The sequence below is a fragment of the Anomaloglossus baeobatrachus genome, chromosome 8, assembly GCF_048569485.1.
Source record: "Anomaloglossus baeobatrachus isolate aAnoBae1 chromosome 8, aAnoBae1.hap1, whole genome shotgun sequence".
Classification (NCBI taxonomy): domain Eukaryota; kingdom Metazoa; phylum Chordata; class Amphibia; order Anura; family Aromobatidae; genus Anomaloglossus; species Anomaloglossus baeobatrachus.
Window position 1 is genome coordinate 174,535,136 of NC_134360.1, and position 25,700 is coordinate 174,560,835.

The 25,700-nt window shown below is 52.0% G+C and overlaps 1 protein-coding gene across 2 annotated transcripts in view; it reads right to left on the reverse strand.

Annotated features, from left to right (window-relative positions):
- KLHL20 (kelch like family member 20) overlaps window positions 1-25,700 on the reverse strand; it is an 84,712-nt gene that overhangs the window by 12,384 nt on the left and 46,628 nt on the right. For both annotated transcript variants that reach the window (XM_075322221.1, XM_075322222.1), the window contains 2 exons: window positions 8,475-8,618; window positions 2,320-2,453 (listed from right to left, as the gene is read on the reverse strand). In XM_075322221.1, coding sequence (XP_075178336.1) covers window positions 2,320-2,453; window positions 8,475-8,618 — 278 coding nt within the window. The remainder of the gene's footprint in view (window positions 1-2,319; window positions 2,454-8,474; window positions 8,619-25,700) is intronic.

Below are 25,700 nucleotides of genomic sequence, written 5' to 3' on the forward strand. Positions count from 1 at the left end.
TATCCGGCACCCTAGGGGGACCAGCAGCGGGTGCTGTGTTCACCCTGAGCTCCCCTGAGAAGCACCCACCGGCAGAATGCCAGAAAATGGCTGCCGGAGCTCTCAGGGGAGGAGTGGGACCGAGGGCGGCGCCAGCAAAGAGCGTGGGTTCCCCACAGTGGTCAGTGAGGGGGGAGGAAGACATGCAGGATGTTCCAGCCCTCACATCCGACGTCATGTCGGTAATCCCGCCCTTACCCCTGACAGGCAGGCCCGGGGGCGGGATTTTCGCGACTAGGCCGCGGTGAAGCCGGGGACTAAATTTGAGGCCGCGCCCGACCAGCAGGCCCGGTCGGCGCGGAAGTCCACCTGCCTCCTCAGTTTTACAACTACCGCGGCTTCCGGGAAGAAGGTGCGCTCCCTGTACAGTCCCCAATGGGGACACAGAGTACCTTTAAGTAGCAGGGCCCGGTCCCTGGGGTTGAAGAGGCTCCGGTCCGGCAGGTTCCACCAGGGGCTGCGGATGGAGCACGGTCCCAGCAAATGGATGACCGCTCAGGTCCCACGTCTCCCAGCCGCATAAGGGATGGTGAAGGAGACGGCCTGTGGCTCCAGCCTCCGTACCCGCAATGGGTACCGTCTGGGGTCCCCACAGTGGCCAGTGAGGGGGGAGGAAGACATGCAGGATGCGCCAGCCGTCACATTCGACATCATGTCGGTAATCCCGCCCTTACCCCTGACAGGCAGGCCCAGGGGCGGGAGTTTCGCGACTAGGCCGCGGTGAAGCCGGGGACTAAATTTGAGGCCGCGTCCGACAAGCAGGCCCGGTCGGCGCGGAAGTCCACCTGCCTCCTCAGTCTTACGACTACCGCGGCTTCCGGGAAGAAGGTGCGCTCCCTGTACTGTCCCCAATGGGGACACAGAGTACCTTTAAGTAGCAGGGCCCGGTCCCTGGGGTTGAAAAGGCTCCGGTCCGGCAGGTTCCACCAGGGGCTGCGGATGGAGCACGGTCCCAGTAAATGGATGACCGCTCAGGATCCCACTTCTCCCAGAGCCGCATAAGGGATGGTGAAGGAAAAACGGCATGTGGCTCCAGCCTTTGTACCCGCAATGGGTACCTCAACCTTAACAACACCGCCGACATAGTGGGGTGAGAAGGGAGCATGCCGGGGACCCCGTGGGGGTCCTCTTTTCTTCCAACCGACAACTAAGTTATGAGAATGCATGAGTGGATGTGTGCCTCCTTCCACACAAAGCATAAAACTGAGGAGCCCGTGGTCCACGGGAGGGTGTATAGGCAGAGGGGAGGGGTTACACTTTTTAAAGTGTAATACTTTGTGTGGCCTCCGGAGGCAGAAAGCTATACACCCAATTGTCTGGGTCTCCCAATGGAGCGACAAAGAAAGGGGGGTGATTTGAACTTTTAGGTTTTTTTATTTTTTTTTAAAAACTTTTTTTTATTTTACTAGACACCCTATGGGGCTATAATGATCAGCAGTCTGATCGCTCTTCCATTTTTTGTAGATCACAGCTACACAGCTGAGATCTGGAGATATGGTGCTTTTCTCTCACTGCTGGCTCTGTGCCAGCAGTGAGAGCAAGTGACTCATGATAGCTACAGGCGTCATTTCATGACCCTGTGCTACCATAGCAACCACTGGAAGTCACGTGATCACATCACGTGACTTCCGATGGGGGCGGGTAAGTTATCGTTATGGCTGCGTACATATACAACTCGCTGCCAGATTTTGGTAGCGAGATGTAAGGGGTTAATAGTCGCAGGTGGAACGCGATTCCACTTGCGACTAGCAGGCACACATGTCAGCTGTTGAAATCATCTGATATGTGTACGGATTGCCGCCGCCTGCCCACGGCAGGGGGCGAGGATTAATCTCACACGATCCATGAAGTACTCAGTACGTCATGTGTCGTGAAGGGGTTAATGGTGAAAAAAAGAAGCGAAAACAATGAAAAAGTTGACACGCTGCTTCTTTCAAAAACGCAGCAATTTTCTATTTCAGTTCGAAGAAAAAAAAGCAAGTGTGTGTGTGTGTATATGAATTTCTAAAATCTCATCTATTCCTGGCAATGTAAAAAGCAGGTTTGAATTTGCATAAAACTTAAGAAAAAAATGATGCAAAAAAACCCCCCCAAAAAAAAAAACAACCCGCAAAAACGCACTGTGTGAACATAGCCTACAGTAAGTTGTGGAGCATGTCACATCCCTGGAATGAGTCCTTCTGCCCCTACATGTTTCTGCTCTCACAATAAATGGCAAATATCTACTATGAAGATCTCATTTAAAATAAAAATGCATGTGATCCTTCACAATATACTGACCGGTATTGAGAGGAGACGTTCCATCTGAACCCCCGACTGCGTACAGAAAGCCACCAAGGACTGCAACAGCCACGCCAAGCCTTCGTGTACTCATGGAGGCAACCCGCGTCCATTTATTTTCCTTTGGGTCATACCTGAATGAAAAGGCGAGCAATGACACATCCTAATTTATAAGATAATATAAAAGACAAGTACAGTAAAAACCGCCAAATTTATTAGGATGTGCAGAGTGTATTTGGCGAAATTTAAAGGGAAGAGGTCGTAAAAAAAAAATTTCAATAACTCAAAAAACGAAAAGTATTAATGTTTTGTTTAAATAAAATTATTTGTTTTTAATTGAGAAACATATAAATATAAAATATGAATGAATGAATGAATGTGGGGGGATTTTACATCAGAGTCATGAATCACACCATTTTGAAGAAATTGGTACAAAAGCCACATGACAAAAAAATTAAAGAGACTTCAATAAACTCAGAGATTATGTATCTGCCCTTAACCCTTTCAGCCCCCAGCCTGTTTTCACCTTAAAGACCCGGCCATTTTTTGCAATTTTGACCAGTGTCACTTTGACAGGTTATAACTCTGGAACACTTCAACGGATCCTGGCGATTCTGAGATTGTTTTTTCGTGACATATTGTACTTCATGTCAGTGGTAAATTTAGGCCGATATGTTTTGCGTTTGTGAAAATTTCGGAAATTTGGCGAAAATTTTGAAAATTTTGCAATTTTCAAAATTTGAAATTTTATGCCCATAAATCTGAGAGATATGTCACACAAAAAAGTTATTAAATAACATTTCCCACATGTCTACTTTACACCAGCGCAATTTTTGAAAAAAAAAAAAATTTCCGTTAGGAAGTTAGAAGGGTTCAAAGTTCATCACCAATTTCTCATTTTTCCAACAAAATTTACAAAAAAAAATTTTTTAGGTACCACATCACATTTGGAGTGATTTGAGAAACCTAGGCGACAGAAAATACCCAAAAGTGACCCAATTCTAAAATCTGCACCCCTCACTCTGCTCAAAACCACATCCAAGAAGTTTATTAACCCTTTAGGAGCTTCACAGCAACCAAAGCAATGTAGACGAAAAAATGAAAATTTTACTTTAACACAAAAATGTTACTTTAGCCATAAAAATTAGTATTTTCACAAGGGTATCAGGAAAAATGCATCATAAAATGTATCGTGCATTTTCTCCTGAGTACGCAGATACCCCATATCGGAAGGCAAGGAGCGCCATTTGAATTTTTGAGTGCAAAATTAGCTGCACTCATTAGCGGACACCATGTCGGGTTTGAAGACCCCCTGAGGTGCCTAAACAATGGAGCTCCCCCATAAGTGACCCCATTTTGGAAACTAGAGCCCTTTGAACCCCTGGGGGCTTCACAGAAGTTTATAACGTTGAGCCGTGAAAAGAAAATTTTTTTTTTTTACCACAAAACTGTTGCTTCAACCAGGTAGCTTTTTTTATCACAAGGGTATCAGGAAAAAATGCACCATAAAATGTATTGTGCATTTTCTCCTGAGTACGCAGATACCCCATATGTGGTGGAAATCAAATGTTTGGGCGCACGGCAGGACTCGGAAGGCAAGGAGCGCCATTTCACAGCAAAATTGGTTGGAATTATTAGCGGACGCCATGTTGCGTTTGGAGACCCCCCTGAAGTGCCTAAACAATGGAGCTCCCCCACAATTGACTCCATTTTGGAAACTAGACCCCTCATGGAATTTATCTAGCTGTTTAGTGAGCACTTTGAACCCCTGGAGGCTTCACAAACGTTTGTAATGTTCAGCCGTGAAAATATTTTATTCTTTTTTTTACCACAAAATTGTTTTTTCAAACAGGTAGCTTTTTTTTCCACAAGGGTATCAGGAAAAAATGCACCATAAAATGTATTGTGCAATTTCTCCTGAGTACGACGATACCTCATATGTGGTGGAAATCAATTGTTTGGGCATACGGCGGGGCTCAGAAGAGAAGGAGCGCCATTTCACAGTAAAATTGATTGGAATTATTAGCAGACGCCATGTTTCATTTGGAGACCCCCTGAGGTGCCTAAACAATGGAGCTCCCCCACATGTGATCCCATTTTGGAAACTAGACCCCCCCCATACAAAAAAAATTAGTTTGGCGAAATAAAAAATAAATACAGACATCAGTAAAAAAAAAAAAAAAAATGAGCGCCTGCCACTAAGACCAGTGCCAAACGTGAGAGCAATGCACGAGTCTCGCATCGCATCATCCACTGCAGTCTGGAAGCGAGCAACTGCGCTGGATAATGCGATGCGAGAGGGCGGGGCGGCAGATGAGAAAGGGCGCAGCGGATGGAAGATGGGAAAGGGCGCAGCGGGTGGAGGAGCGGCAGAGGATGGGAAAGGGCGCAGAGGATGGATGATGGGAAATGGCGCAGCGGATGGATGGGAAATGGCGCAGCGGATGGAGGAGCGGCAGAGGATGGGGGGGAGGTGAGATGGGGATACCTACCTTACAGGATGGATCTAGGCAGCAGGATCACAGCAGACAGAAGAGGCAGCAGATGAAGGAGGCAACAGATCGAGGAGGGTGAGAGGGAGCAGTAGATGGAAAATGGGAGTGAGCAGGCAGCAGATCGGGGAGGGGGGCAGAGTCTGATGGGAGAGAGAGATGGCACATGGAGGAGGGGGGGGCCCCGGGGGGAGGGTGGCTTGCAGCACATGTAGGGGGAGGGTGGCTTGCAGCACATGTGGGGGGAGGGTGGCTTGCAGCACATGTGGGGGGAGGGTGGCTTGCAGCACATGTGGGGGGAGGGTGGCTTGCAGCACATGTGGGGGGACGGTGGCTTGCAGCACATGTGGGGGGAGGGTGGCTTGCAGCACATGTGCTGCAAGCCAGCCACCCTCCCCCCACATGTGCTGCAAGCCAGCCACCCTCCCCCCACATGTGCTGCAAGCCAGCCACCCTCCCCCCACATGTGCTGCAAGCCAGCCACCCTCCCCCCACATGTGCTGCAAGCCAGCCACCCTCCCCCCACATGTGCTGCAAGCCAGCCACCCTCCCCCCACATGTGCTGCAAGCCAGCCACCCTCCCCCCTCATGTGCTGCAAGCCAGCCACCCTCCCCCCACGTGGGGGGAGGGTGGCTTGCAGCACATGGAGGGATAGGAGGTGTGGCGATGGAGAAGGGGCAGCCGATGAAGGAGGCGGCGGCGGCCGCCGATCGGGAACAGTGAGGGCCGATTCGGGGGAGCAGCGGCTGAAAAAGGTGGGTGCGACGGCAGCGGGGACAGTGGCGAGCATGGCGGCGGGGACAGCGGCGGGGACAGCGGTGCATCGGGAGCAGCGGTGGGGACAGCGGTGGAGCGGGAGCATGGCGCCGGGGCGATCGGAGACAGCAGCGGGGACAGCGGTGGAGCGGGAGCATGGCGCCGGGGCGATCGGAGACAGCGGCGGGGACAGCGGTGGAGCGGGAGCATGGCGCCGGGGCGATCGGAGACAGCGGCGGGGACAGCGGTGGAGCGGGAGCATGGCGCCGGGGCGATCGGAGACAGCGGCGGGGACAGCGGTGGAGCGGGAGCATGGCGCCGGGGCGATCGGAGACAGCGGCGGGGACAGCGGTGGAGCGGGAGCATGGCGCCGGGGCGATCGGAGACAGCGGCGGGGACAGCGGTGGAGCGGGAGCATGGCGCCGGGGCAATCGGAGACAGCGGCGGGGACAGCGGTGGAGCGGGAGCATGGCGCCGGGGCGATCGGAGACAGCGGCGGGGACAGCGGTGGAGCGGGAGCATGGCGCCGGGGCGATCGGAGACAGCGGCGGGGACAGCGGTGGAGCGGGAGCATGGCGCCGGGGCGATCGGAGACAGCGGCGGGGACAGCGGTGGAGCGGGAGCATGGCGCCGGGGCGATCGGAGACAGCGGCGGGGACAGCGGTGGAGCGGGAGCATGGCGCCGGGGCGATCGGAGACAGCGGCGGGGACAGCGGTGGAGCGGGAGCATGGCGCCGGGGCGATCGGAGACAGCGGCAGGGACAGCGGTGGAGCGGGAGCATGGCGCCGGGGCGATCGGAGACAGCGGCGGGGACAGCGGTGGAGCGGGAGCATGGCGCCGGGGCGATCGGAGACAGCGGCGGAGACAGCGGTGGAGCGGGAGCATGGCGCTGGGGCGATCGGAGACAGCGGTGGGGACAGCGGTGGAGCGGGAGCATGGCGCCGGGGCGATCGGAGACAGCGGTGGGGACAGCGGTGGAGCGGGAGCATGGCGCCGGGGCGATCGGAGACAGCGGCGGGGACAGCGGTGGAGCGGGAGCATGGCGCCAGGGACAGCAGTGGAGCGGGAGCAGCGGCGGGGCGATCGGGGACAGGGGCGGGCGGCGGGGACAGCAACTTACCGCTCTCCTCGGCTTCCAGGGACGGTCACAGATCCACATTGATTGGAGAGAGCGGTCACAAGACCGGTCTCTCCAATCAGAGCTGGGGGCGGGTGAAGCATCGATCACCCAGCTCCAGCCAATGGCCAGTGCTACAGCAGCACTGATCAGGGCTGGATTTCAATGTTCCAGCCATTTTCAATGGCTGGAACATTACAGTGGCTGTAATTGGCTGAGCGGCGTTCGTCAGCCAATCACAGCCTCTGTAGGTTCGGGGAGGAGGCACCACCCCTCCTGAGGTCAGGCAGAGGTCCCCTCCTTCCCGAATCTACCGTTTAAGTAAACAAATTTCACTCCCCGGTGCTCCGGGACCGCGATTTCGCCATGACGTACTGAGTACGTCATGGGTTGTTTAGCACCATGTCACCATGACGTACTCAGTACGTCAAAGGTCGTTAAGGGGTTAAAGGAAACCTGTCAGATAACTTATGTGATCCAACCTAGTAGCAGGGTGATGTGTGGCCTAGTAACCCCTTCCTACCCATCCCTGTGTTGTCATATTGTGTAATATGAATGTATAAAAATATGTTTTATTACTTAGGTGCTCCCTATGTAAATGATCAGAGGCTCTAGCCTCCATGGGCGTCGCATCGCACTGTGGGCGTTTGCATGCTCTCCGTGGTATCACGCCCCTGTGGGCACCGTCACCGTCAGCTCCTTGAGATCCCGCGTGTGCACTCCCCATTCCCGCAGCCTTGTTATCCGGGTGCTTGCTTCTTGACTTCAGATGCGCACTGCACATGCTCAGAAGACACCTGTGGTTTGGACCATGCGCAGAGCGCTTCTGAACCCGAGAAGCAAGCATCCGGATAACAAGGCTGCGGGAATGGTAAATGCACACGCACGGGATCTCATGTAAATCCATGGTATCACGCCCACAGGGGCGTGATACCCCAGAAAGCATGCAAACGCTCACGGGGTGATGCAACGCCCAGGGGATTAGAGCCCCTGCTCATTTACATAGGGAACATGTAAGTAATAAAACTTTTTTTTTTTATGCATTCATATTATACAATATTACAACACAGGGATGGGTAGGAAGGGGTTACTAGGCCACACATCACCCCGCTTGTAGGTTAGAACACAAATGACCTGACAGGTTCCCTTTAATGTAGTTGCAACAAAGGAACCAGTTGCACTTTGTAGTGCTAACATACGTATAATAATGAATATAGGAATATATGCATGTATTACTGCTATGAAAAACATGCAAAAATTGAGAGATGATACTTAGCACACAAAAATGTCCAGATTTATATGAGCCCAACAGCCAGCGCAAGGTGACCTCTACCCTCTGATCGAGCACTGCTGCTCTATACCCTTAGGCGATTTTAATTCATTTGCTGGTTCCTGTCCAACCATAAATTGGATATTTATTTAACCCAAAGAGAGGCATTAGAGTAGGCAGGGACCCAACAATAATAGGTTGCCTTGCCGTTGGCTGTTGGGCTCACATAAAACTGTCCATTTTTGTGTGATAAGTATCTCAATTTTTACATGTTTTTCATAGCACTAATACCTGCCTATATTCCTGTATTTATTGTTACACATCTACAGAGTGCAGCTATCTCCTTTTTGTTACTAATGTTTCAAGTTCAGTTTGCACCTGTTCAGATTAGAAACGTAGGCTGTGCCATCAGTCTTTATGTTAATGTAGTTGCAGACTTAAAATAGATTAATCTTAAGGAACAGTAGAAAATATAGTTAATAAAACATTAAATCTGAAGAAATATATCTAATGTATACCTTTCTACAATGTTGAGACAAGAGACCCCATCCTGACCGCCCACGGCATAAAGATACCCGCCCAGAACAGCAACGCCAACACTCGTCCTGCAAGTGCTGGTTGGCGCCACATCGCTGCTCCACTGGTTTGTCTTTGGGTCATATCTAAAAAGGAAAAAAATAACAGTTTTTAGACACAAAATGTTCAACAATGACAGAAATATATATCAATAAATCAGGATATAAATTAAAGAAGTTGTCCAGTTACCAAAACTGATTTTTTTTTCTGATAAATCTTGCTAATATGTGCCCCTCAACACATCTATTATGTTTTTTCAGCAAAATTACCTTTTATTGTGCACTAGCAGCACACGGTCATTGCTGGCTCCAGCTCTGATGGGGTTAATCTCTCCTCTGACTTCCTGTGTTCAGTTCCTACAAGTCCCAGAATTCTTTGTGGCTCTAGGGCGGTGTCTAGCTAATCTAACACACCCATTGTGTCTAATACACCCACTCTGCTCCCACCCAAACCCTCCTCCCTGCCTCTTCCCAGTGGATGCACTGAGATCAATCATACAGAGACAGCAGCAGCTCTACACAGCCAGGGGAAGAAAGTGTGTGTGTGTGTATATACACAGTGTATGTGTATGCGTATATACAGTGTGTGTGCGTATATACAGTGTGTGCGCGTATATACAGTGTGTGTGTGTGTGTGTGTATATACAGTGTGTGTGTGTCTATACAGTGTATGTGTGCGAGTATATACAGTGTGTGTGTATATACAGTGTGTGTGTGAGTGTGTATGTCATACTCACCTGTCTGCAGGGTCCCGGTGCCATGCCTGCTTCCAGCCCCTGTCTCGGTCCCGCCGCTTCGGCTGTGTGCAGTCTCCCCGGGGCACGCACGAAGCTTGCAGGACCTGGCGATGGATCACCTGATGCAGTCACCTGACGCATCAGCTGATCGATTCTCGTGGTGTCGCCGGCTTTTTCGCGCCCGGCCGGCTATCAGCTGATCCTGCCGTCAGGGGATTTCATCAGCTGATTACCGGCCGCTCCTGCAGTGATGGGCCAGGATCAGACTCCGCTGCAGGAGCTGCCGGTAATCAGCACAGACGTGAGTATTTATTTATTTATTTTTTTTTGCACTGATGCTTCAGCTGATTGTATAATCGGCTTTTATACAATCAGCTGATGTGTGATGTGATTCACGTAGTTTAACCTGACACATCATCTGATCGCTTTGCCTTCCAGCAAACCGATCAGATGATATTGGATCCTGATTGGACGGCGCGGGACCCTAACCCAGGATTACTGCGGAGGGGGGTTCTTTATTTCAATAAAGATGGAGTCACTAATTGTGTTGTGTTTTATTTCTAATAAGAAGGGAATTTTGTTTACTTACCGTAAATTCCTTTTCTTCTAGCTCCTATTGGGAGACCCAGACAATTGGGTGTATAGCTTCTGCCTCCGGAGGCCACACAAAGTATTACACTCAAAAGTGTAACCCCTCCCCTCTGTCTATACACCCTCCCCGTGTACCACGGGCTCCTCAGTTTTGGTGCAAAAGCAGGAAGGAGGAAACTTATAAATTGGTTTAAGGTAAATTCAATCCGAAGGATGTTCGGAGAACTGAAAACCATGAAACAATTGAACATGAACAACATGTGTACACAAAAGAACAACAGCCCGAAGGGAACAGGGGCGGGTGCTGGGTCTCCCAATAGGAGCTAGAAGAAAAGGAATTTACGGTAAGTAAACAAAATTCCCTTCTTCTTTGTCGCTCCATTGGGAGACCCAGACAATTGGGACGTCCAAAAGCAGTCCCTGGGTCGGTAAAAGAATACCTCGATAACAAGAGCCGACACGACTCCCTCTTACAGGTGGGCCACCGCCGCCTGAAGGACTTGCCTACCTAGACTGGCATCTGCCGAAGCATAGGCATGCACTTGATAGTGCTTTGTTAAAGTGTGCATACTAGACCACGTAGCTGCCTGACACACTTGTAGAGCCGTTTCCTGGTGCCGCAATGCCCAGGACGCCCCCACGGCTCTGGTAGAATGGGCTTTCAGCCCCGAAGGAATCGGAAGCCCCGAAGAACGGTAAGCTTCAAGAATCGGTTCCTTGATCCACCGAGCCAAGGTTGACCTAGAAGCCTGCGAACCCTTACGCTGACCAGCCACAAGGACAAAGAGCGCATCTGAACGGCGCAGGGGCGCTGTGCGAGACACGTAGAATCGGAGTGCTCTCACTAGATCTAATGAGTGCAAATCCTTTTCAAAGCGGTGAATTGGATTAGGGCAAAATGAAGGTAAGGTGATATCCTGATTGAGATGAAAAGGCGATACCACCTTAGGTAGAAATTCCGGAACAGGACGGAGAACCACCTTATCCTGGTGAAAAACCAGGAAGGGGGCTTTGCATGACAGCGCTGCAAGCTCCGACACTCTACGGAGTGAAGTAACTGCTACTAGAAATGCCACTTTCTGCGAAAGACGTGATAAGGAGACATCCCGCAGCGGCTCAAAACGCGGTTTCTGAAGAGCCGTTAGCACCCTGTTAAGGTCCCATGGTTCAAGCGGGCGCTTGTAAGGTGGGACTATGTGGCAAACTCCCTGCAGGAACGTGCGGACCTGCGGAAGCTTGGCCAGGCGCTTTTGAAAGAATATTGAGAGTGCCGATACTTGTCCTTTGAGAGAACTAAGTGACAACCCCTTATCCATTCCGGATTGAAGGAAGGAAAGAAAAATGGGTAAGGCAAAAGGCCAGGGAGTGAAACCTTTATCAGAACACCAGGACAAGAAAATCCGCCAAGACCTGTAATAGATCTTGGCGGACGTCGGTTTCCTGGCCTGTCTCATAGTGGCAATGACATCCTGGGACAACCCTGAAGACGCTAGGAGCCAGGACTCAATGGCCACACAGTCAGGTTGAGGGCCGCAGAATTCAGATGGAAAAACGGCCCTTGCGACAGCAAGTCTGGGCGGTCTGGCAGCGCCCACGGCTGACCCACCGTGAGATGCCACAGATCCGGGTACCATGACCGCCTCGGCCAGTCTGGAGCGACGAGAATGGCGCGGTGGCAGTCGGACCTGATCTTGCGTAGTACTCTGGGCAGCATCGCCAGAGGAGGAAATACATAAGGCAGTCGAAACTGCGACCAATCCTGAACTAATGCGTCCGCCGCCAGAGCTCTGTGATCTTGAGACCGTGCCATGAAGGCCGGGACCTTGTTGTTGTGCCGTGACGCCATGAGATCGACGTCCGGGGTTCCCCAGCGGCGACAGATCTCTCGAAACACTTCTGGGTGCAGGGACCATTCCCCCGCATCCATGCCCTGACGACTGAGAAAATCTGCTTCCCAGTTTTCTACGCCCGGTATGAACTGCGGAGATGGTGGATGCTGTGGCTTCCACCCACTGCAGAATTCGCCGGACTTCTTGGAAGGCTTGACGACTCCGCGTGCCGCCTTGGTGGTTGATGTATGCGACGGCAGTGGCGTTGTCCGACTGGATACGGATCTGCCTGCCCTCCAGCAACTGCTGGAAATCCAATAGGGCCAGATACACTGCCCTTATCTCCAGGACATTGATCTGAAGGGAAGACTCTATCGGAGTCCAGGTTCCCTGAGCCCTGTGATGGAGGAACACCGCTCCCCACCCTGACAGGCTCGCGTCCGTGGTGACCACAGCCCAGGTTGGGGGCAGGAAGGATTTTCCCTGTGATAGAGAAGTGGGAAGAAGCCACCACTGAAGAGACGTCTTGGTTGCAAGGGAAAGAGAGACGTTCTTGTCGAGAGAGTTCGACCTCCTGTTCCATTTGTGGAGAATGTCCCACTGGAGTGGGCGCAGATGGAATTGCGCGAAAGGCACTGCTTCCATCGCTGCCACCATCTTCCCCAGGAAGTGCATGAGGCGTCTCAAGGGGTGTGACTGAGTCTGAATCAGAGATTGCACCCCTGCCTGCAGTGACAGCTGTTTGTCTAGCGGTAGCTTGACTACCGCTGACTGTGTATGAAACTCCATCCCTAGATAAGTCAGAGATTGGGTCGGTGTCAACTTGGATTTTGGGAAGTTGATGAGCCACCCGAACTGCTGGAGGGTCTCCAGAGCGACGGTAAGGCTGTGTTGACACGCCACCCGAGAAGGTGCCCTGACTAGGAGATCGTCTAAGTAGGGAATCACCGAGTGCCCCTGAGAATGCAGGACCGCCACAACGGATGCCATGACTTTGGTAAAAACCCGTGGGGCTGTCGCCAGGCCGAAGGGCAATGCCACGAACTGAAGGTGTTCGTCCCCGATGGCGAAACGCAAGAAGCGTTGATGTTCTGGTGCGATCGGCACATGGAGATAAGCATCCTTGATGTCGATCGATGCGAGGAAGTCTCCTTGTGACATCGAGGCGATGACCGAGCGGAGAGATTCCATCCGGAATCGTCTGGTGCTCACGTGTTTGTTGAGCAATTTGAGGTCCAGAACGGGACGGAATGATCAGTCTTTCTTTGGCACCACGAATAAGTTGGAGTAAAAACCGCGACCCTGTTCCTGAGTGGGAACGGGGGTCACAACTCCTTTTTTCAGAGCGTCCACTGCTTGAAAAAGTGCGTCTGCCCGCGCGGGGAGGTTCTGAAGAAACGAGTCGGAGGACGAGAGCTGAACTCTATCCTGTAACCGTGAGACAGGATGTCTCTCACCCATCGGTCTTGAACATGTGGCCACCAGGCATCGCGAAAGCGGGAGAGCCTGCCACCGACCGAGGATGCGGTTCGGGGATGCCGTGAGTCATGAGGCCGCCTTGGGGGCAGTGCCTCCGGTGGTCTTTTGGGGGCGTGACTTAGACCGCCACGCATAGGAGTTCCTCTGGCCTTTGTCCTGTCTATTGGACGAAGAGGATTGTGGCTTGGCGGAGGGACGAAAGGACCGAAACCTCGATTGTATTTTTCGTTGCTGAGGTCTCTTGGGTTTGGACTGGGGTAAGGAGGAGTCCTTTCCCTTGGATTCCTTAATAATCTCATCCAATCGTTCGCCAAACAATCTCTCGCCAGAAAACGGCAAACCGGTTAAGAACCTCTTGGAAGCCGAGTCTGCCTTCCATTCGCGCAGCCACATGGCCCTGCGGACTGCAACAGAATTAGCGGATGCCACCGCTGTACGGCTAGCAGAGTCTAGGACTGCGTTCATGGCGTAGGAAGAAAACGCCGACACCTGAGAGGTTAAAGATGCAACCTGCGGGGCAGACGTACGTGTGACCGCATTAATCTCAGCCAGACAAGCTGAGATAGCTTGGAGTGCCCACACGGCTGCAAAAGCCGGGGCAAAAGACGCTCCCGTGGCCTCATAGATGGATTTCACCAGGAGTTCTATCTGCCTGTCAGTGGCATCTTTTAGTGATGAGCCATCTGCAACCGAAACCACAGATCTAGTTGCCAATCTGGAGACTGGGGGATCCACCTTGGGACGTTGAGCCCAACCCTTAACTACGTCAGCGGGGAAGGGGCAACGTGTGTCAGTAAGGCGCTTAGTAAAGCGCTTGTCCGGAACCGCTCTGGGCTTCTGGATGGCATCCCTGAAGTTAGAGTGATCACAAAATGCACTCCGTGTACGTTTGGGAAACCGAAACTGGTGTTTCTTCTGCTGAGAGGCCGACTCCTCTATAGGTGGAGGCGGGGGAGATAGATCCAACACCTGGTTGATGGACGAGATAAGATCATTTACTAAGGCGTCCCCTTCAGGTGTATCAAGATTGAGAGCAACATCAGGGTCCGAGTCCTGAGCTGCAACCTCCGCCTCGTCCTCCAGAGAGTCCTCAAGCTGGGAACCCGAGCAGCGTGAGGAAGTCGGGGAAGATTCCAAGCGAGCCCGCTTAGCTGGTCTGGGACTGTGGTCCGTGGAGGAGTCCTCCATGTGAGACCTAGGGCCCACCCCGGCCGGGGTGGACCGAGAGGGACCTGGAGGCGCCGATCTAACAGGGTCCGGGGCCTGTGCAAGGACCGGTCTGGACTGCAGGGCTTCTAGCAGCTTGGCAGACCATTTGTCCATAGACTGAGCCATGGATTGTGAGAGTGACTCAGAGTTTCTCAGCAAAAACTGCAAACTCTGTCGCTGCCACCTGGACAGTGGAAGCAGGGGGGTATGCCTGAGCCGAGGGGCCCACAAGTGACCGAGGCTCCGGCTGAGCAAGCGTAACAGGGGCCGAGCATTGCTCACAGTGAGGGTAGGTGGAACCCGCAGGTAACATAGCCCCACAAGAGGTACATGTCGCAAAAAACCCCTGTGCTTTAGTGCCCTTGCTCCTTGTGGATGACATGCAGTTGTGTCCTAGGAGCGTGATCACTGAGGGTATATAGAAAAAAGGGTATACAGCCCGGCCGAACAGAAATAAGTATATATATACGTATCTATACCGGCACCCCAGGGGGACCAACACCGAGTGACCGGTGCGGCTTACCGACCGCTAAAAAGCGGGGTGTGTGTGCTCCAGAATCCCTGCCTTGGTCTCCCAGAGCTGCAGAGCTGTTCTCTGTGATTCTCCACCGGCAGAATGTCCGAAAAATGGCTGCCGGAGCTCTCAGGGGAGGAGTGAAGCCGTGGGCGGCGTTAGGAAAAGTGCGGGAATCTGGGGTCCCCACAGTGATCAGTGAGGGGGGAGGGAGCATACAGGATGCCCCGGCCCTCACATCCGACGTCAGGTCGGCTGCCCCGCCCCTATCTCTGATAGACAGACCCGGGGGCGGGAGTTTTGCCACTAGGCCGCGATGAAGCCGGGGACTAAATTTAATACCGCGGCCGACAAGCAGGCGCGGTCGGCGCGGTAGTCCCCGGTCTTCACAATTCAGCAGCCAGTTGCGGCGTCCGGGAACCAGGCGCTCCATACACAGTCCCCATGGGGACACAGAGTACCTCGTGGATGCAGGGCCCTGTCCCTGAGGATAGATAAGCTCCTGTCCAGCAGATTCCCTCAGGGGCTGCGGAGGGAGCACGGTCCCAGAACCTGGATGACCGCTTCGGATCCCACTTCTACCAGAGCCCTAAGGGATGGAGAAGGAAACACGGCATGAGGCTCCGGCCGTCGTACCCGCAATGGGTACCTCAACCTTAACAGCACCGCCAACTTAGTGGGGTGAGAAGGGAGCATGCCGGGGGCCCCGTGGGGGCCCTCTTTTCTTCCAACCGATACAATCAGCAGCTGCTGCTGACTAAAATGGAGATGTATGAGTGGATGTGTGCCTCCTTCCACACAAAGCATAAAACTGAGGAGCCCGTGGTACACGGGAGGGTGTATAGGCAGAGGGGAGGGGTTACACTTTTGAGTGTAATACTTTGTGTGGCCTCCGGAGGCAGAAGCTATACACCCAATTGTCTGGGTCTCCCAATGGAGCGACAAAGAAAAATATTTTTCTGGGTGTTGTGTTTTTTTTTTTTATCATTACTAGAAATTAATGGTGGCCATGTCTAATATTGGCGTGACACCATGAATTTCGGGCTTAGGGCTAGCTGATAATATACAGCTAGCAAATAATGTATGAGTCCCAAAAGAACCACATCCACATAGGAGTGTAAATTTCCAAAAATACATCAATTTTTATTAAAGATTTACATATACAAAAATCTAAAAACACATGATTCATTAATCAGAAGGTATAAGGAGGACCTCTACCAAACATCCACCCCCCACAAAAGTGGAGCAGTGTGTCTAGCTAGCATAGAAATATGGGACAAATAGTAGATTAAGCCCCATATCTAAAGCTGGGTTCACACTAAACGACAGCGACAACGACGTCGCTGTTACGTCACCATTTTCGGTGACGTAACAGCGACCTTGTAAGTCGCTGTTATGATCGCTGCTTAGCTGTCAAACACAGCAGAAGCAGCGATCATAAGGTCGCTGTGCTACATGTTCAGAGAGCAGGGAGCCGCGCTTAGCGCTGGCTCCTTGCTCTCCTGCAGCACACATCGGGTTAATTAACCCGATGTGTGCTGCAGCTACATGTCACAGTTCAGAGAGCAGGGAGCCGCGCTTAGCGCTGGCTCCTTGCTCTCCTGCAGCACACATCGGGTTAATTAACCCGATGTGTGCTGCAGCTACATGTCACAGTTCAGAGAGCAGGGAGCCGCGCGCACTGCTTAGCGCTGGCTCCTTGCTCTCCTTGCTACAGTATACATCGGGTTAATTACCCGATGCATACTGCAGCCACATGTCACAGTGCAGGAGCCGGCGCTGGCAGCAAGGGCGGCGGAGGCTGGTAACCAGCGTAAACATCGGGTAACCAGGGAAAGGTCTTCCCTTGGTTACCCGATGTTTACGCTGGTTACAGCTTACCGCAGCTGCCAGTGCCGGCTCCTGATCGCTTCATTTCGTCGCTCTCTCGCTGTCACACACAGCGATGTGTGTGTCACAGCGGGAGAGTGACGACCAAAAAATGAAGCTGGACATTCAGCAACGACCGGCGACCTCACAGCAGGGGCCAGGTCGTTGCTGGATGTCACACACAGCGACAGCGACGGGACGTCGCTGCAACGTCACAGAAAATGGTGACGTAGCAGCGACGTCGTTGTCGTTGTCGCTGTGTGTGACACCAGCTTTAGTTACAGCTCCCAGAGGTGTAAGCTGTCACTAGACAAAAGGTAGCTCCCAGCTACTGCAGGGAAAATGCCGTCTAACAGGATCAAACAATTAGTATAAGATAAGATTCACGGCTTACCCATAGAGTAAACAATAGTAGGAGCTGACACAAAGCTGAGGGGGGGGAAGGAATGCAGCTCTCAACCGGGACGCGTGTCCCTTAATGCTTCTTCAGCAGGATGAAGGCAGGGGCGGAAGGAACTTCCTGCTGAAGAAGCATTAAGAGACACGCGTCCAGGTTGAGAGCTGCATTCCTTCCCCCCTCAGCTTTGTGTCAGCTCCTACTATTGTTTACTCTATGGGTAAGCCGTGAATCTTATCTTATACTAATTGTTTGATCCTGTTAGATGGCATTTTCCCTGCAGTAGCTGGGAGCTACCTTTTGTCTAGTGACAGCTTACACCTCTGGGAGCTGTAACTAAGATATGGGGCTTAATCTACTATTTGTCCCATATTTCTATGCTAGCTAGACACACTGCTCCACTTTTGTGGGGGGTGGATGTTTGGTAGAGGTCCTCCTTATACCTTCTGATTAATGAATCATGTGTTTTTAGATTTTTGTATATGTAAATCTTTAATAAAAATTGATGTATTTTTGGAAATTTACACTCCTATGTGTATGTGGTTCTTTTGGGACTCATACATTATTTGCAGTCTGTTGATGGAGTTATTCCATTTATTTTTCCATACATAAAAGGGAAGTAGATGAAATTACTACTATGATATTGCAATTTTTCCCTTTGTCCTTGATCTTATTCATAATATACAGCTAGCCCTAACTCCATTATTACCTAGCTAGCCACCCGGCATCAGGGCAGCTGGAAGAGCTGGATACAGCGCCAGAAGATGGCGCTTCTATGAAAGCGCCATTTTCCGGGGTGGCTGCGGACTGCAATTCGCAGTGGGGGTGCCCAGAAAGCTTGGGCACCCTTCACTGTGGATTCCAATCCCCAGCTGCCTAGTTGTACCCGGCTGGACACTAAAATTAGGCGAAGCTTACGTCATTTTTTTTTTAAAATTATTTCATGAAATTCATGAAATAATTAAAAAAAAAAAGTGCTTCTCTATATTTTTGGTTCCCAGCCGGGTACAAATAGGCAGCTGGGGGTTGGGGGCAGCCCGTACCTGCCTGCTGTACCCGGCTAGCATACAAAAATATGGCGAAGCCCATGTCATTTTTTTTTTCTTTTTGGGTAAAAAACTGCATACAGTCCTGGATGGAGGATGCTGAGCCTTGTAGTTCTGCAGCTGCTCTCTGCTCTCCTGCATACACTAGTGAATGGAGGATGCTGAGCCTTGTAGTTCTGCAGCTGCTGTCTGCTCTCCTGCATACAATGAACATTTTGAATAAGGAAATGACATCAGACCTTTTTTATTTTTTTCATCAACAATCTTTAATAGCATTGTGCACTGATTAAAAACGCAGTAAGCAAAAACGCAGCAAAAAAGGCACCAAATCGCGGCAAAAACGTGACATGCAGCACCGCAGGTGACAGAGCAGAGCAAGTTGGTGACATGCTCTGCTCTGACACATAGTGTGCTGCATGTCACTGTATCCACTCTGGGACTTGTTGTGCAGGTGACCGGATGATACATGTCACTAACTTGCTCCACTCTGTGACTTCTGCTGCATTGTTCCAACTGTATACACTCTCACCTGAACAAGTCTCAGAGTGGGGCAGTTAGTGACATGTATCATCCGGTCACCTGCACAACAAGTCCCAGAGTGGTGAAAGATAGTGACATGCAGCACACTATGTGTCAGAGCAGAGCATGTCACTGTCTCCACTCTGGGACTTGTTGTGCACTCTCACCTGCACAACAAGTCCCATAGTGGAGACAGTTAGTGACATGTAGCATCCGGTCACCTGCACAACAAGTACCAGAGTGGAGAAAGATAGTGACATGCAGCACACTATGTGTCAGAGCAGAGCATGTCACTGTCTCCACTCCGCTGACCTCACAGCCCGTACACGCTGCGATGGATGCAGGGGGACACAGAACAAGTAATCGGCCGACACGGGAGTCATCTGATTACTTGGGATGAATTGAGCAGTAAAATGCTCTGGTGCTCGATGGGCGAAGCCCATGCCGATTTTTTTTTAAACAAAAATTCATTAAAAATAAAAAAACAAAAAAAATCACATTATTTGTGGGCTCCCGCTGCATTTTCTATTGCTAAGGGTAACCAAAGCAGCTACTGGCTGCTAGCCCCCGCTGCTTGGTGTTACTTTCACTGGCAATAGAAATGCAGGGAAGCATTTTTTTTTTTTATAAAGGTTTTTCCCTGAAAACGTTTTTAAGAAAATGACGTGGGCTTCGCCATATTTTTGTATGCTAGCCAGGTACAGCAGGCAGCTACGGGCTGCCCCCAACCCCCAGCTGCCTAGTTGTACCCGGCTGGGAACCAAAAATATAGAGAAGCCCTTTTTTTCATGAATTTCATGAAATAATTAAAAAAAAAAAAAAAAAAAAAAAAAAATGTGGGGTTCACCAAATTTTTGAGTCCAGCCAGGTACAACTAGGCAGCTGGGGATTGGAATCCACAGTGCAGGGTGCCCAAACTTTCTGGGCCCCCCACTGCGAATTGCAGTCCACAGCTACCCCAGAAAATGGCGCTTTCATAGAAGCGCCATCTTCAGGCGCTGTATCCAACTCTTCCAGTGGCCCTGGTGGCAGGTGGCACGCTGGGTAATAAGGGGTTAATACCAGCTATGTTTTACCAGCTGGTATAAAGCCCGAGATTCTTAATGTCAGGCCAAGTTTAACCTGGCCATTAAGAATCTCCAACAAAGGGTTTAAAAAAAAAAAAAAAAAGACATCACACAGAGAAAAGAAGGGAATTTTGTTTACTTACCGTAAATTCCTTTTCTTCTAGCTCTAATTGGGAGACCCAGACAATTGGGTGTATAGCTACTGCCTCCGGAGGCCACACAAAGTATTACACTTAAAAGTGTAAGGCCCCTCCCCTTCTGCCTATACACCCCCCGTGGGATCACGGGCTCCTCAGTTTTAGTGCAAAAGCAAGAAGGAGGAAAGCCAATAAACTGGTTTAAGCAAATTCAATCTGAAGGAATATCGGAGAACTGAAACCATTCAACATGAACAACATGTGTATACAAAAAAACAGGGGCGGGTGCTGGGTCTCCCAATTAGAGCTAGAAGAAAAGGAATTTACGGTAAGTAAACAAAATTCCCTTCTTCTTTGTCGCTCTATTGGGAGACCCAGACAATTGGGATGTCCAAAAGCAATCCCTGGGTGGGTAAAATAATACCTCGTAATAGAGCCGTAAAACGGCCCCTTTCTACAGGTGGGCAACCGCCGCCTGAAGGACTCGTCTGCCTATGCTGGCATCCGCCGAAGCATAGGTATGCACCTGACAGCGTTTCGTGAAAGTGTGGAGGCTGGACCAGGTAGCCGCCTGACACACAAGCTGAGCCGTAGCCTGGTGCCTCAAGCCCAGGACGCATCCACCGCTCTGGTAGAATGGACCTTCAGCCCTGAGGGAACCGTAAGCCCAGCAGAACGATAAGCTAGAGAATTGGTTCCTTGAACCACCGAGCCAGTCTTGATTTGGAAGCCTGCAACCCTTTACGCTGGCTAGCGACAAGGACAAGAGTGCTTCCGAGCGGCGCAGGGACGCCGTACGATCGATGAAGAGTCTGAGTGCTCTCACCAGATCTAATCAAGTGCAAATCCTTTTCACATTGGTGAACTGGATGAAGACAAACAGAGGGTACGGATACCCTGATTGAGATGAAAGGGGGGATTCCACCTTAGGGAGAAATTCTGGAACCGGACGCAGAACCCCTTGCCCTGGTGAGACACCGGGAAGGGGACTTTGCACGACAATGCTGCCCCGACAGACACTCTCCGAAGTGAAGTGACTGCCCCTAGGAAAACCACTTTCTGCGAAAGGCGTGAGAGAGAAAAAACCCTCATAGGCTCGAATGGTGGTTTCTGCAGAACCATCAGCACCCTGTTCAAATCACAGGGTTCTAACAGTCGTTTGTAAGGAAGGACTAAGCGGCAAACCCCTGCAGGAACGTGCGTACCTGAGGTAGTCTTGCTAGGCGCTTCTGAAAAAAATACAGAGAGCGCTGAGATTTGTCCCTAAAGGGAACCGAGCGACAAACCTTTTTCCAACCGAATTGCAGGAAGGAAAGAAAGTAGGCAAGGCAATTGGCCAGGGAGAAACTCCCTGAGCAGAGGACCAAGTTAAGAATATCTTCCACGTTCTGTGGTAGATCTTGGCAGATGTGTGTTTTCTGGCCTGTCTCATAGTGGTAATGACTCCTTGAGATAACCCTGCAGATGCTAGGATCCAGGACTCAATGGCCACTCCATCAGGTTGAGGGTCGTAGAATTCAGAAGGAAAATACGACCCTTGAGACAGCAAGTCTGGTCGGTCTGATAGTTCCCCCGGTTGGCCTACCGTGAGATGCCACAGATCCGGGTACCACGACCTCGTTGGCCATTTTGGAGCGACGAGGATGGCGCGGCGGCAGTCGGACCTGATCTTGCGTAACACTCTGGGCAACAGTGCCAGAGGTGGGAACGCATAAGGGAGTTGAAACTGCGACCAATCCTGAACGAAGGCGTCTGCCGCCAGAGCTCTGTGATCGTGAGACCGCGCCATGAATGTCGGGACCTTGTTGTTGTGCTGAGACGCCATTAGGTCGACGTCCGGCATCCCCCAGCGGCAACAGATCTCCTGAAACACGTCCGGGTGAAGGGACCATTCCCCTGCATCCATGCCCTGGCGACTGAGAAAGTCTGCTTCCCAGTTTTCTACGCTCGGGATGTGAACTGCGGATATGGTGGGTGCTGTGGCTTCCACCCACAGCAGAATCCGCCGGACTTCCTGGAAGGCTTGCCGACTGCGTGTCCCACCTTGGTGGTTGATGTAAGCCACCGCTGTGGAGTTGTCCGACTGAATTCGGATCTGCCTGCCTTCCAGCCACTGCTGGAACGCTTTTAGGGCAAGATACACTGCCCTGATCTCCAGAACATTGATCTGAAGTGAGGACTCTTGCTGAGTCCACGTACCCTGAGCCCTGTGGTGGAGAAAAATCGCTCCCCACCCTGACAGACTCGCGTCCGTCGTGACCACCGCCCAGGATGGGGTTAGGCAAGATTTCCCTTTCGATAATGAGGTGGGAAGAAGCCACCACCGAAGGGAAGCTTTGGTTGCTTGAGAGAGGGAGACGTTCCTGTCTAGGGACGTCGGCATCCTGTCCCACTTGCGTAGGATGTCCCATTGAAGAGGACGCAGGTGAAACTGCGCGAAAGGGACTGCTTCCATTGCTGCCACCATCTTCCCCAGGAAGTGCATGAGGCGCCTCAAGGGGTGTGACCGACCTTGAAGGAGTGATTTGTCTGTAGTGAACGCTGTTTGTCCAGCGGAAGCTTCACTATCGCTGGAAGAGTAAGAAACTCCATGCCAAGATATGTCAGCGATTGGACCGGTGTCAGATTTGACTTTGGAAAATTGATGATCCACCTGAAACTCTGTAGAATCTCCAGAGTAACGTTGAGGCTGTGTTGGCATGCCTCTTGAGAGGGTGCCTTGACCAGCAGATCGTCTAAGTAGGGTATCACTGAGTGATCCTGAGAGTGGAGGACCGCAACTACTGTAGCCATGACCTTGGTGAAAACCCTTGGGGCTGTCGCCAGGCCGAACGGCAGTGCCGCGAACTGAAGGTGTTAGTCTCCTATGGCGAAGCGCAAGAAGCGCTGATGCTCTGGAGCAATTGGTACATGGAGATAAGCATCCTGATATCGATCGATGCTAGGAAATCTCCTTGGGACATTGAGGCGATGACGGAGCGGAGGGATTCCATCCGGAACCGCCTGGTCCTTACGTGTTTGTTGAGCAGTTTTAGGTCCAAAACAGGACAGAAGGACCCGTCCTTCTTTGGAACCACGAACAGGTTGGAGTAGAAACCGTGACCCTGTTGCTGAAGAGGAACCGGGACCACCACTCCTTCTGCCTTCAGAATGCCCACCGCCTGCAGCAGAGCCTTGGCTCGCTCGGGAGGCGGAGATGTTCTGAAGAATCGAGTCGGAGGACGAGAGCTGAACTCTATCCTGTAACCGTGAGACAAAATGTCTCTCACCCAACGGTCTTTTACTTGTGGCAGCCAGGTGTCGCAAAAGCGGGAGAGCCTGCCACCGACCGAGGATGCGGTGTGAGGAGGCCGTAAGTCATGAGGAAGCCGCCTTGGTAGCGGCGCCTCCGGCGGTCTTTTTAGGGCGTGATTTAGACCGCCACGCGTCGGAGTTCCTCTGATCCTTCTGAGGCCTTTTGGACGAGGAGAATTGGACCTGCCTGCGCCCCGCAAGGACCGAAACCTCGACTGTCCCCTCCTCTGTTGGGGTATGATCAGTTTAGCCTGAGGAAAGGATGTATCCTTTCCCTTGGATTGTTTGATGATTTCATCCAGTCGCTCACCAAACAAGCGGTCGCCAGAGAATGGCAAACTGGTTAGGCACTTTTTGGAAGCAGAATCTGCCTTCCATTCCCGCAACCACAAGGCTCTGCGTAATACCACTGAATTGTCGGACGCAACCGCCTTCCGGCTCGCCGAGTCCAGGACAGCATTAATGGCGTATGACGCAAACGCTGACGTTTGAGATGTTAAAGACGCAGCCTGCGACGCAGACATACGTGTGACTGCCTCAATTTGCGCTTGAGCCGCTGAGACCGCTTGGAGCGCCCAGACGGCTGCGAAAGCTGGAGCAAAGACACGGCAATAGCTTCATAGATGGATTTCAACCAGAGCTCCATCTGTCTGTCAGTGGCATCTTTGAGTGAAGCCATATCTTCCACTGCAACTAAGGATTTAGCCGCTGGAGATAGGAGGTCCACATTGGAACACTGAACCCAGCCCTTGACAACGTCAAAAGGGAAGAGATAACGTGTATCCTTAAGGCGTTTGGAAAAAACGATATCTGGACAAGCCTGGTGGTTCTGGACTGCCTCCCTGAAGTCAGAGTGATCCAGAAAGCGTACTCAATGTACGCTTGGGGAACCTGAAACGGAACTTCTCCTGCTGAGAAGCTGACTCCTCAGGCGTAGGAGCTGAGGGAGAAATAACCAACATATGATTGATGGACGCCGTAAGATCGTTCACTACGGTGTCACAATCAGGTGTATCCAGGTAGAGAACGTTCTCAGGATCAGAATCCTGATCAGATACCTCCGCCTTATCATAGAGAGAGTCCCCATGCTGAGACCCTGAATGATGCGGTGACGTCGAGGGATGCTCCCAGCGAGGTCGCTTAGGGGGTCTGGGACTGCGGTCCGAGTCAGACCCCTCACCCTGGGATCCCTGAGACACTCCAGGAGCACCTTGTTGTACCAACTGGGGGGGGGGACCAGGGGCAATGAATCAACAGAGCCCATGGTCTGAGGGACCGGTCTGGACTGCAAGGCTTCTAGTATCTTAGCCATAGTCTCAGAAAGTCTGAAGTAAATACTGCAAACTCCGTCCCCATCACCTGGACCATTAGCAGAGACTCCGGCTGAGTAAGTTCCACAAGGGCCGTGCATTGCATACAATTGGGGTCCGTGGAACCTGCCGGCAGTATAGCCGTACATGCTGTACAGGCTGCATAGAAAACCTGTGCTTCTGCACCCTTGTTTTTCACAGACGATATGCTGTTATCTCCCCCGAACAATCAAGGAGGGTATATAGCCAAAATACAAAAGTGCGACCGAACAGTGCAATGTATAGCGTACAAGCATATATCTATATGTGCATTTCGGCACTAGTGGGGTCAGCACCACAGGTGCTGCTTACCGCCCGCTCACAGCGGTTGTGTGACCACCAGAATCCCTGCCAGGGTCTTCCCAAACTTGTCTCTTTTCTCAGTCACAGAAAAAACTGACATGAATGGCTGCCGGCGTCCTGTGTAGAGGAGGAGGCCGTGGGCGTGCCCCAGAAAGTGCGGGAATCCGGTTTCACACTGTGTACAGTGAGAGGGGTGGAGTATGCAAAGCATGCTCCATCTCTCAGCGCTGCCGTGCTGTGCAGCGTCACGCCCTTACCCTGACTGGCAGGCCAGTGGGCGGTAACGAAGTGAGAGTAGGCCGCAAAAGCCGGGGACTAGAGTGATAAGCGCGGCCCGGCATATAAGCCCTGGTCGGCGCGGAAGTCCCCGGCGCACCACAAGTCCCAGCCGCGCCTGAGATAAAAATGGCAGCGGCGGTTAGCGCGGCAGTCCCCCAATACTCTAACACACCCAGCACGCTGTAGTGTGCGATGGCACCAGTGCGGGCAGCGCCGCCATCCCTGGCGCACTAACACACCCAGCAGTGCTGCCGTGTGTCTGTGCGCGGTCCCCTTTATGGGGACACAGAGTACCTCAACGTAGCAGGGCCATGTCCCTGAGGATACTCAGCTCCATGTCCAGCAGATTCCCAGGGGCTGTGGATGGAGCACGGCCTCAGTGCCTGGAGACCGATAAGATCCCACTTCACCCAGAGCCCTAAGGGGATGGGGAAGGAAAGCAGCATGTGGGCTCCAGCCTCCGTACCCGCAATGGGTACCTCAACCTTAACAAACACCGCCGACAAAAGTGGGGTGAGAAGGGAGCATGCTGGGGGCCCTAGTATGGGCC